The sequence below is a fragment of the Tetrao urogallus genome (assembly GCF_951394365.1).
Source record: "Tetrao urogallus genome assembly, chromosome: 5".
In the NCBI taxonomy this organism is placed as follows: Eukaryota; Metazoa; Chordata; class Aves; order Galliformes; family Phasianidae; genus Tetrao; species Tetrao urogallus.
Genome location: NC_136818.1, coordinates 38,380,580 through 38,393,888, shown reverse-complemented (window position 1 = coordinate 38,393,888; position 13,309 = coordinate 38,380,580). Strand labels below are relative to the sequence as shown.

The window sequence follows — 13,309 nt, the reverse complement described above, 5'->3', positions numbered from 1 at the left end:
TTTTGACAATGTCACTTTATACAGAAACCAATAGCTAGATTTGATGCACCCTGATTAGTTATGTAAACAGATAACCCCCCAAAACTTATCAACAGAAGTAAAAAGTTGGTTCCTTCATAGAATGGAAATTTCAGTCTCTCCTGACTTGAGGTTAACTAACTGTGTCAGGAGCACAGAGTGTGGCACATAAATCCATCTAGGAGGTGTATAAATTGCACTGTATCTGAATTAACAAAGTTATGCATAATGAAATGCACAGTTTAAATTCATGCTAGAAAGCATTTTTCAATATGAAGTGGCAGCCAACTGGCAACCATAACAGTTAGATTCTGCACCATCATTTATGGCAATATAGATAACTATTACATATAGTATACTTTAAACCCCTGAAGGATTCTGTTACATGAAACATTCTCCAGGCAGTCATTTGGTTTGAAACATTGGGAGAAAGACTAAAGAGCTTGCCATAGTATACCAGTTACGGTACCTTCCGATTTTATGAAGTAGATTAGATATGATGTGTATTTCACAGTAATAAAGTTGCTTTAATGCCTTTTCTCCAACAGTAGGATTGTGTAAGATGTTTCTGCCCGCAGGCCATCATTGTCCTGGTGGTTTTCCCTTTTCTTGGTTCAGGTAACTACATAGAGCACTTTTTTTTTCCTGTTTTTTAACTATTCATCAGTCCTTTTAGTATATCTTCAGAGAGTTCCAGCAGAGGGAGTTCAGGGGATGGGATGTCCAGGGGGGGAAGGTTGGGTATTGGAATGTCCTTTGCCTTCCCAGCAGTTGTTGCAAACTCCTGCCAAGATGGAGCTGAAGAAGCAGTTTCTGAGTGTTGCTGCAGACCCCACAACTCTGACTTCTCTACAAAGTCAGCATCTACATCCAACTCTTTCTCTACTGGAGATTTTTGGAGTCTAGCTCTTTCTGCTTTTAACTGCTTATTCTCCCTCCTCAATCTCTCATTTTCAGCTACCAGAAATTCTACATGCCGCTTCAAATCTGCAATTTTGGTTGCCTGCTCTTCTATGATTGTTTTGTCATCTTTTGGAGCTTTACTCCCAATACACGCTTCCACTGGCTCATTTTTTTTCTGAAGCAGAAATAACAGTGTATCCGGGTCCCTGTCAAAGACACCCTGAATATCTTGTAGATGCTTCTCCGTGGAAGGGCTGTATTTCTGAGTCACGGGAATCAACACATTTTGTTCATCAGATTCTTCAGCTGATGGCTTAAAAGAAGTCTGAAGATGTGCAGCTAATTCTCTGTCCACATTCTGTTGAGCTTTCATTTTTTCCTCTCTCTTTGCCCTTTTCCACCTCTCCTGGATGAGCAGTAACTGTTTCATGTGACTATCCCTTTGTAATTCCAGTGATAGCTGAGCCTGAGTAAGAACAAGATTAAACAGTTTAATTGGTGATCCTTAATCCACCTGAATATTCACTCTAGTAAAGTTACAAGCATGTAAACATTTACATAAACAGCATCATGGCATGCCCCAGGGAGAGGAGAAGCCTTTGTTATTCAGATACTAAATCCAACAAAAAATGCTCTCCACTTTTACAATGCAACAGTTTCAGATATGTCACCCAAATATAGTGGGTGGTATTGTTAAGGAGTTAATGTTTAGTAATTTTTTTTGGGCAAATCACTAGCCAGACTGTTGATACTCCTGAGCAGATGCACAGGGAGTCCAACTGATCTGCAATAAAACACCAAGGAAGTAGAGATTCATTTGGCATGTCATAGATGAGCTGCTACTTGTATCTAAGGAAAACAGCCTAAGTGCCTCACGGCAAAAGTCAACCATGAAACTAGTTGTATCACCTGCCTGAATACACCCTGCAGACTAGAAAACATTGCTGGGGAAACCCATGAAAGTATGTGTTACTAGTTCTCTTGTTCCCTGCCTCACTTCAGCTTGCAAAAACTCTCAGGAAAGACAAGCATCTCTGCACTTTTAGAATTCCCAGTGTAGTTGCCGTGAGTCTCAGAAAACAGTGCAGACTACAGCAGGGCTATGATCATCAGGGCACAATATAAGACACATATACATAGAGTTCTGAAATCTGCAGCATGTGGCTCTCACCTGCTCTGACTGGGTCAGCTTCATAGCTTCTGTAAGGTATGCTGGGGAGAGAAAATTAATGAATGTTTAGGGCAAGGTTATAGAGTCTGTACGTTTCCTCAAAAGCTAAGAAAATGCTTCAGACTTTCCATATTCTGAACACTTACATCAAAGAAACAGTCAAAAGGCGAAGTATTTACCAAATTACAGTGGCTGGAAACATCCACTGTTTCTCCAAAGTCCAAAAGTCCATTAAGATCATGTAATACATTCTACACCTTGCCATGGCATCCTGGTTGCTCAGCTTGAGACAATTTGTATTTCAGAGGACCAGAGCTTACTATCATGGCAGACTTTTCCAGAAAGTTCCCAAAAAAGAACTTTTTCCACGAAGAGAAGAAACATGGCTAAGAAGAACTGGACTATTAATATCCATGCTATTTAACACAAATGTAGTAAGTAAAACACTCTCTTCCTTGATACACCTGTGTTATTAAGTCATGCTTTAGTTATATTCTTGATGAAAGTGTACAGTCTGTTGTTCTGCACTTTTTTCATTAACTTCCCCTCCAAATCAGAAAATGTGCTGGTTTAGTGTCAGAGGAGCACTTCAGACTTCAACCTTTGGTTGCTAGTTAAAAATGACAAAATGTAAGAAATTCTTAACCAAATTCAGGCTGTAAGATAACGATACAGAATCATCAACTGAAGAAAAGCAAGTAACATTCAATACGTTGGGTTTTGCCTTGGTAATATGAAGCGAGGGAAACCAGAAAGAAAAGTCTGCATATCAGGGGACATGCTATCCCTTGCTGCTCTTGGTATTCACAAATAACAGGTTTTTCATTCTATGAGGTTTCCTAGTATTTATGAGTAGAAAGGGAGAATGCCTGGTATCTAGGTTACGATGTTTGGAGAAGCCACTTCTTTTCTGCACACGAGCCCTGTCACTGTAAATGTCCTACTCATTACATCAACTAAGACCTCCTCTTTCTTCTTCTGCCAAGCAGTTGCCGAACTGTCAGACAGCTGATGGACTGCAACACAAATAATTAAGCATGACTGGTTAAATGGACAGGTAAAGGAACAAAGAATCACTTAGGAGAAACTGCCAGTCACAGCACCAAGTCTGTGATGCACTCTGCTGTCCTCGAGTTCTAGGGAAGCTGAGCTCACCGCTTGTTTTCAGTTGTCTTGACTCAAACATGAGGAATAAGAAGTAAATAAACTTGTACAAAAGTCTGTGTATTTGCTTTATCAACAGAGAGCATACTACTTCAGCCATGAAAGAACTGAAAAGGAAGTGCAAAGCAAAACCAGCTTGAAGCGGGATCCCAGCTGTAGTTTGTACATGACACAAAGAGTGGCCTTTGTCTTGAATCAAGAACTGCCTTAACAGTAATAACCATCCCCAACAACCTCAACTGTGGGAATTTGTGACATCGGCTGCCCATGTTAAAGTTTCTAAAAGGTCTGTCATCTGGTCTGAACAAAAAACAATTCACACTTGAAGAATAAAAATATATCTTATAAGTAACTAGATAATTAGTCCCATGAAACATGTAGATACACAAACTGATTTTAAAAACTGGAATGTGATGAATACCTACTCACCAGCAGCTTTTCTGTGACAAGAAATTGCTTCTTCATATTTCCCTGCTGCCAACAAGCGGTCTGCTTTTCTGCTCTGCTGGTGAGCCTTAAAATTAAAAAGAGTGTTACATCAATGAGGGTTAACCAACAAATAGTTCTGTATGTTTTAAGAGAATCTTCCACTAATTCCAGTTCCCAGGCTTTTAGGCACAAACCTCCCAGTCCTTTCTGAGGTCTGTAATTTAGTTTGTTTTTTAATATTATGTCACAAGAGTCTGCACTGCACAGGTATGAACTGAAGTTTGTTAAAGCAGCAAAGATGGTGTGTATGTATAAAATTTGTTTGAAGCTCTCTTCTGAAAGTTCATCTTCTTCATCATAGAAAGGCATTCACTGCAGCTGTGTAAAAAGATCACCAAAGTTACCTGATGATGGAAAGTATTTAGGACCATTTTACCCAGAAGAATGTAAGATACTTGAAAAATGCCAGGAAATGAAATGGTTGGGCAGTTTCTGCTTTGCCTCTTTGTTAAAGAAAGTGGAGAAGACCTTGGAATTTTTGCTTCTATTGCACATAAATTAATGGAATCAGCACAGCCACAATTAAAGGTATCAAAGTCACTTCCTTGCTGTACAGCAGTTAAGTCTATACCAGCATCTGTAAGCTACTACTGCAAACCACAAGGGTAGGCTGAAGATGTTGCTGAAAGCAAGCAATTGCTGCAAGTATTTGCATACGCTTATTGAGAAAGAGTATTACGTAAACAGCACTGCAGCATTCATGAAAGCAAATCTTTCTGTCATTACTACAAGATACGAATTTTATGGCTCCGTCTCCAAGACAAGTTATTTCATATGAGTGGCTGTGACCACCAAAGCAGTAAGACTGTCAGTAATGCACAGGATTCATGACTGCTTTACTGCATGCTGAATTTGAAATAAGCGGACAAGAAGCAGCTTTGTTTTCACAGTTTCACTGGCTTTGTGAAACAACAGAAAGCAACTCAAGGAACTGAAGTCTTCACCTGTTTATTTGTGTCCTTAAAGATTACAGTTTCTCAAGAAAGCCTTTTCCAAACCCACACAGAAGGAACCTGTAGGGACAACAGAGCTGAAGTCTGCCATCCGCCTCTGCAGTTTCATCTCTGACCAATGCAAATTCTCTATTCCCTCCCAATTAGACACAGTGTATCAGACTCCAGACGTTTTTGAGTGTAAGTCGCTGACTCCCTTGAAGCTTGTTCCAAGAGCACTATCAAAATGGAAGCATTTGTCCATACCTTAAGATATTAGGAACATTGATTCTGACATCTTGGTAGAAGCATCAAAAGTAAGATAATCCAAACAAGACAGCCATGTGATTCTATCAAGACTAACATGATACTAATATCCATTTTTAAAAGAAAGGTTCTCAAATACAGATGAATTATTTCACCTTATTCCTTCAAATCAATTTAACCTCTACGTTGTTACAGTAAATTCTATTTTCTACTAGGATTTTAGCAGCTCTGAAACCATGGAAGATAACAGTGTGTACAGAAAACATCCTTTTTGAAATATCTGCTCTTAAACCATTTCTAGGAGCTATTTAATCACATTTAGACATTCTGCTTTCTAAAAGCTGATTTTATATGCTAATATAGTATGTATTAAAACAAACCAACACCAAACCCTTGATTCTTCACAACAAATACTAGTGATATTCCTCATTTTCATTCAGTCCTCACAGCACTGTGTCAGCAGTCCCTATTTCTTCTGCCCTGAGGTTAAATAATCTCAGCAAAGTGTTTTTCTATTGGAAAATCATCTATTTTATGGCCTTTTTCTATGGACTCCTCCAAATGACAAGTGCCAAGACAAGAAGCTTATTTCCCATGGGAAACAAGCAAGTATCAGTTCAAATTGAGTCAATTCCTCATTACTCAGGGTAGGTCTTTCAGTTACAAATTAGCTATGTCATGCACATAAAAACACCTGAGCTACAGCTTTGCAAAACAATTTATTCGATAAATGAGGATTGATGCAGCTTCTTCTGCAAACTACATAGGCAAGTCTAAAAAACAAGGCAGCTAGAGACAAGAGATCTAAGAAAGCAACTCAATAAGCAAGGGGACTAGTTCCATCTGTTAGTTTCTACATATTAGAATTTGAAACTGACTGTTGTCAAAGGTTATTTTCATACATTTTAAACTACTGGGGGATGGTCTTATTCAACTCACATGCAGAACGTCTGAGGACAGCCAGCTGTTCTTTCACGGAGCAATGAAATTATTTCCATTCCCAGTTAATTCCCAGTGAAGTTCAAGGGAGTGTAAGGAAGTTGGGCCAGGCCATGAATGAACAGTTTGGAAAGCAATGCTAGCAAAAAGTCAGGATTCTTTGACTGCAAGGTCAAAATGCCTTTCTCACTGATGCCAGGACATCACACTCTGCTGCAAGGCAGCTGACTTCCCAGTGGAAACAACGGAAGCTGAGTAAAACCAGTGATCCAGCAGAGCCTGCTATGAGAAAGCGAGGTGCCTTGCAGTTAGCTGGGAGGAAAGAAATTCCTCATTCTGAACGTTTGTCTGCCAGCTTGACAAGGAAAAATTTTGACATTTATTCCACCTCCTGAATGCTTCTTCCAATTAGATGATTGTGCAAGGATCAAGGAAATTCTCCCATTTCCATTGTAGAATACACAAAAACCAGCAGTTTGAAGAAAGTTGTGCAGCTGTTTCCTGGAAGCAAGTGAAAAATCTGCAACATAAGTACTTGAATGCTTAATATGCCATTATCATTGGTAAGCACCTACATCTAATCTTTACTCTTAGCACTCAGTTACATTTGGCCACACAGCATCCAACCACTGTTAGCAAAGCTATTCTGAACTCAAGAGTGGTCTGTATCCCATTATAAAACTTGCAATGGAAGAATGTATCCTATATCATAAAGTGAAAAAAAAAAAAAGGTTTTGAGTCTATCTCCAAATCAATCTCATGCTACATGAAGGTGTTTACACCTGCAATTCTGAAGTTGCTCTGTTGGTCCCTAACAAATCAAACAGGAATGCCTTGATTTTGGTACTGCTGCTGTAATGACTGCAGAAACAGCTGATGAGAAATTGCAGCAAGTTCTGAGTTTTCCTTCCTCTCCCAGCAGCAGTGTTGGAAATATCTGTAGGATGTTGTGTAAGAATAATTACAATTTCTTAAGAAGCTATGGAATTGGAGGGGTGAAGCAGTCAGACAACTACTTCCTGATGTCCCTCTCCAGCCAGAGGAGCAGGAATTCCCAGTAAGCAAATGGACAGGTGTAGCAACTTGACTCATATAAAAGGAAGCAGGTGTAAATGATAGATGACCAACCTAAAAAACTTCCTTAAGTTCCTTCAATGCATTTAGTTCCTAAGGGATTAGTGAGTGTCTTACTGCAATGTCTGAACTCTGCTGGAGGAGCTGCAGAAGGTAAGCTAGACAGCTTTTCTCACTTTCCAGCTGTAGCTGAGATACTAAGGGATGATCCCTGCATTTGTAAGTTAGTACTGGTATTTCAGATAAACAACTCCTATTTGATTCTCCACCCAACTAACCCAAACCATTGTGGATGGCATCTCTGAGCAACAGAGTCAAAAGAATAACCAAAATCTTCCTAATGCAGTAATACAGGTTTTTTATTAGTATTATTTTTTGTCTAAAGATTTCTTTAGTAGTCCAAAATTAATACTTAAGATTTTTCTTTTCCGTATAAACTAGATAATGGTGCAACTGCAGGCCGTATAAAACAAAGCCACGTAGCCCCCTTGCCACACTTATTTCTACTCTCTCAACCTTCACACAAAATAAACTGAAACCATATGGAAGTCCATTACCCTCTCTCCAGAGCAGTTATTTGCAACAGTTCTCCTGTAGTTGAAATAATATTGCATGCGTTTTGTTCTGTTCTTCAGCAGACAAAGCCTTGTGTAAGATCTTAAGCTTGCATCCTTCTTCCTTAATTCTAAGGAACTCTCTAATAAATGATATGTTGTAATGTGATTATATGTAATGTGTAATGTGATCAGAGATTATAGTTAGAGATTACAATAATCAAATTAAAAATAAAGACAGGAAAAACCCAGCTGCTAAAATAAGGGGGCCTGAGGAAAGCAGACTGCAAAACAAGTCACATGCAACATATGTTCATAGAAGTTTCAAGTGCAACCAAAATCTGCTGATAATATCCTTTATTTTATGCTATGAATATAATCTGTTTGGTGGCTTGTTTCCTTAAGGACACAGGGCTCTAATTTCTAAGATTGTATTTTGAGGAAAGAAAGAATTAGAAAATGCAGATCGTGTCACTTCAGTAATGAACGAGAGTATGCAGAGAACCTTCCATGAGGATTTTTACAGCAGCAGGCCACAAAGAGGGGTGAGGAGGTGCCTGGTTGCTTCCTTCACACACAAATGCTCTGTCATGCTGTATGTGGCACACCTATACGACCTATTTTAAACTTATTTTTTACCTAGAAAGAGTGAAGTTGGAATGTTTGTATTGTTGTGTCTGCAACTGCACTGACAAACGGAATGAAGAGAATACTAGTGTGAAACTTGACCTGAGGGGTCCAAGGATAAATTACAGCCATCTATTAAATGTATATGTATTTTAATGATTTCTTTTTAATTAGAAAATGCTTATTTACAGTTACAATAAACACAAAGATATATATTTTTAAGAATTGTGCTATAACTTACACTAAACAAGGGCAATACATTTGCCACTAAACCTAAAGAAACTGCAATGTATAGCTTTATAGACAGAAGCCAGTCCCCTTAAAAATGCTCACTGTGTGGTTTTAAGAAAGATACAATCAACTAAAGGAGAAATAAACAAAGGCAGGATCTGTTGTGGCTGCTCAACCAATACCACTTGCCACGTGCTAGTTCAATTTTGCATTTTAAAGCCTGTACTTAGCAAGGTTGACAGAACAATGACTCAACTGTAAATTACAGGTTAGCGTGACTGTAGAGCAAAATAAGTATTCTCAATATTAACAGACTCTTCAGTCACTTCTTACTGAACTGTGAAGATGTTGAAGTTCAACGCTATCGTCAGCAATAGTATCAGAATTTAAATACAGGGCAGACATGCAACCAAGTTATTGTCATTTTGCCAACCAACATTAATTCACTGAATAGCTCTGACTGACTACACATGTGTTCCCAACCTATTCCAAATTTAAAGTAAAACATTCCTCTCCATGCACATGTGATTAAGAGATCTGGCATGAAATGAACTCAGATTCACAATGGTGGAGTCTGCAAAACCCCATGCAGGCATAGCGGCAGATCTTTTCTCTGATGAAGTTGTGGTATCTTCTTTACCTAATGTGTACTAAAGTTAACCTCATGCTCTTCCTTTTTGTCCATACTAAATGGACTAAATGCTTTAAGCTGGTTTTCAAAGCCATTTCATGTATCTACAGTTCTTTTTTTTACAGTGCTTTTTTTGTCTCCTCGTATGTAGTTTCACAGATGGTACTACACAGGTCACAGTAACAGGAGGTTATAAGCTAAATGCTTATATGCCGAAATGCTCCCATACGAGGAAAGGCTGAGAGACCTGAGACTCTTCAGTGTGGAGGAGAGAAGGCTGAGGGGGATCTCATCACTGTTTATAAATATCAACTTGACTCCTGCACTTTAGATGCAGGCTCTGCGATGTGCAGCAATATGGAATGAGGCAGAAACTGAAACGCAGGCAGCTCCACAGTAACAAGAGGAAGTACTTCTTTACTGTGAGTGTGGGTCAGCACAGGAACAGGGTGCCCAGAGAGGTTGTGGAGTAAACAGACTATCTCTGGGGCAAAAATTTCAAATAAGCAGTGCAGAAAAGCTTCAGTATGCTGCATCACTGCGCCTCCAGGAGGCTGCTTCATTTTGGTCTTTCAAACTCTACTAGGCGTGCTTCCACAGAGCCACACCGCGCGGCTCTGTAATATGTACGTACCAGTCAGTAAGGCCAGCGTGGCTCAGCAGAAAGGTGCAGAACCAGCAAGGAAATAATGCTTCTGCAAATGACGTATTGCTTAGTTACTTCTGGACTGGAAGCTACTGTAAGCTGCTATACATACTACACAGAAGAGTTTGGTGTTGTACTTTTAGTAGTAATTATTTGAATGAATTCAACACTATTGAGGTTTCCAAGGGGGTTAATGGTGAAGAGGCTGTTCAGCTGAATAGCCTATGGATCACCTCAGTACCTTCAGTCATTTTTCTCAGCTATGCTGCTGCCTCTGGTGCAAACCTTATTTTTCTTCTAGCTGGAAAGAATACTCCCATATATATATTATGTTGTTAAAGAGAAAGCCAATGCTTTTATTACTACAGTAAAAATAGACTTCACTAGGTATTCCTATGAGATTCTTGCCTAAAAGCTTGTTTTCTCTAGTCTGAATTCAGAACTGAGTGCATCTACCTTTTTTTTTTTTTTTTTTCATTTTAGATTGGAAGAGCAAGTACAGCAGCTTCCAAAATGCGCTTTATTTAGAAAATAGAGTAAAAACTGAGGAAACCACAAGCAGGATTCAGTGGGTATTTCTGTACATGAACACTGTCTTCTCCAATCAAAACAACAGAGGTGCAGGGTAGCACTGAATCTCAAACACACTGGCCTGCATGGTTGCAATGCTATGGTACAGGACTTTGCTCATAGCAGTTCTAAGTTCCGTGGTGTACCGCAAACACCGTATTTGCAGAGCTGAAGATCTAACTTCCTTAGCAGCAAAATAATAAGAACCATGTCTTTAACCCACTCTCTTGTAGTACAATGATGTTTCCTGTCTGCAAAGCATGCAGCACACTGTTCAAGTAGAAGGGGGCAGGAGACAGGACAGGAGAGAGTTATTAAAACTCCATTACACTGGAAAAAAAACAAACAAACAAACAACACACCACTCAGATGCTGAAACCAGCTGGGAAAGCAAAGCAATATTTGTCGAGAGTTACATACATAAATAAATGAGAGGATTGTGGAAACCAAAATATAGTTAAGAAAAAGATAACTTTGTTAGTTTAAGGCCTTGATTAAGGCCAGCTACTTTTATCCAAATATTTAACATTTATATTTCAAGGGGTAGAAACTGAATGCAACTGAAGTCAGCAGAATACGAGGTACGATATGCCACCTATAATTAGGAAGGCTAAGCAAATCATGAAGTATTTAACTGGACACCACCAATACAAAATTAAAGCGCAGTGAGTGTGCTAAATGTTGGCAGAAATGCAGACATTAGGATACTGCATAACTACTAAGGATTTCTTTTCAGTACACCTCCCCACAAAAGTTAGGACAGTGTCTATGCTTTCAAGTAACTAAGACTAACAAGCTTGCAAATGCAATGTGAGCAACACCCAAGAACTAGAACAAATTCTAATGAAAGACCTTAACTACAGGAAAAGATATTTCATTAGAATTAGCAATCACCAGCACACTGAAGGAAGGAAAGTATCTTGTACTTAAAAAAAGAGTAATTTATATCAGATAAATAAACCTAACTACAAGTGCACGCAATACCACATAGAAGCTTAGGAGTTGTTGCTTTTCTTTCTCCCTGCTGCCCTCCTAATAGCAACTCTGGAAAACACTGTGGTTTTCCAGTCTATGTGACCTAGATATATGTAAGAGATTTTCATGAGAAGCAAGTAAAATGCATGATCAGGAACAGCATTAATAACTTGAATGAACATTTTCTTACTGGAGGATTGGCACCTTCCCTGAATGCAGCAAATCTGAAATTTATCTGCAGAGTGCAACAGTGAATAGAACTTGGAAAAACTTAAGTTACTTGAAACAGCCTGGAAACAGTGTATTTTTCTAAGGTCATCCATAGTACAGCAGTTTCAGAAAAAGTGAGTGTTTTGGGACACTCCCTGCAATGGAGTAGGAATGTACATGCTGGCAACTTCCTAACTTTCTGTATAGGACTATATAAAGCAACGTCTTCCTGTATCATCCGCTATGTAGAAGTATCTTGATCTTATTTTTAGTCTGGTGCTAGACAGGTGTGGTAATTGCAGTCTACTGTTGTGGTGAAAAGATCATCTGTTAGGGTTGTAGCCAAGCGTTAGTCATACTCTTGTCACTCGCAATCCTTATGGCATGGCCTCAGTAAGAAACACTGCTAAGCGGTGATATCTGCGCTGCCACTATGTTGCTACCTACAGGCACTTGCTAAAGAACATTTGGTTAGTTCTCCTTCCACTGGATCTACTTTTAAGAAGTTTCTAGAATGTCTGCAAACAGCAACAGGCTTTCCCTCCTCCATCGCTATCTGAAAGTTTGTCCGACTATGTACCCAGCAGGGCTGGCAGCAGGCTGGGGCGTGGAGTGGAAAAACTCAACTGACACAGGTCTGCAAGGCTTGAACGGCTCCTTCTGCATCCCACACCTGAAGGCAGGACGGTCTTCAGAAACACTCAGCACATCACTGCATCTAAGGTACAGTCAGTATGCAACTTCTCAGGTTTTTAATTGGAGAATTAACAGGTCTTCGCCCTGGATCTTATCTGTGTGGCAGCAGGCTCCTAGTGCAGGCTGTTTAAAACCCGATTAGCTTCTATGAAGCTGCAGCTTTCACGCACTGTAGTTAAAGCACCGCAGAGACTTATTTTTAGCAGAGTTGTTACCGATTTAACGATATTAAAGTACTTCACCTCGTGAGGGAAAAAACAACCTAGTCAGGAGCTGGCCCGCGTGGTCTCAGCTCTTGGAGCTGGCACAGGTGAGGCCTGCGTCACCTCCACGCTCCCCCCCGGGCAGCGCCTTCCCCGGCTCGCGGCCAGGCCACCCTCCGCCCCGCTCCTCACGGCACGGCCCTGAGGCGGTCCCCGCTCCGGTACCGGGCGGCACCGCGCGGCCCCACCGCCGTCTCCTTGCGCCCGGCACGGGACGGAACAGGTGCTGCTGGCGGCAGGAAGGGCGCTCTGCCGCCCGCGCTAAGGGCGGGGGTCACCCCGCGCCCGCTGCCGCCCGAGGCTCGGGGCGCGTTGACGGCACCGCCTCCCGCCCCGCGGCCGCGCGCTCACCAGGTTGAGGGGTCCCTCCATCACTTCCATGGACGGCGGGGGCTGCGGGCACATGGGCGCGGAAGCGGCCTCCTCGCCGCTCCCGGTGCCCCGGCGCGGCCCGGCTGCCGGCGCCGCTCCTCCCCCGGCCCCGCCCCAGTGGCTTGTAAACACGGCGGCGGCTTCCGCCACGGCGCCGCGACGCCTCGCGAGAGTCTCGCGAGACGGGGGCGGTTCCCGCCTCTCCCCGTCGCGCCCGGCGAGCGTGGGGCACGCGCTCGGCTTGCGCGGCTGACTTCCCGCCCGAGGGCGCGCGCGGCGGTATTACTGCTGGGACTCGGTGTGAGGGGAGCTGCGCTGACTCTGTTGCGGGCCGGTGAAAGTGGGGTCCGGCCCGTGCCTTCAACCCTAAATAGGCGGCTAGTACAGCTCGCTGCGTGGCGGGGAGAGGCAGCGATGTGCCCCAGTGTCTCGTCACTCATTGAGTTGCGTCTGTGATTGCAGTACGTTAAAACATGACAGTGACAGGGGTACCAACACTGCCCCGCGAACAGGTACGTGCTGACAGGCTGCTGGCACTCATCATCCAAATAAGATCCCCTGAGAGAAGTGACACGTT

General features: G+C 41.7%; 1 protein-coding gene across 1 annotated transcript; it reads right to left on the bottom strand.

The window, feature by feature from the left end:
* Positions 1-670: 670 nt before the first annotated feature.
* On the bottom strand, positions 671-12,765 carry NRBF2 (nuclear receptor binding factor 2; the record flags this gene model as incomplete). The annotated part of the gene is made up of 4 exons (XM_079535179.1): positions 671-1,387; positions 2,093-2,133; positions 3,686-3,770; positions 12,712-12,765. The coding sequence occupies 4 exons, from the start codon at positions 12,763-12,765 to the stop codon at positions 671-673; spliced, it is 897 nt and encodes a 298-aa protein (XP_079391305.1).
* Between the last annotated feature and the right edge of the window lie 544 nt (positions 12,766-13,309).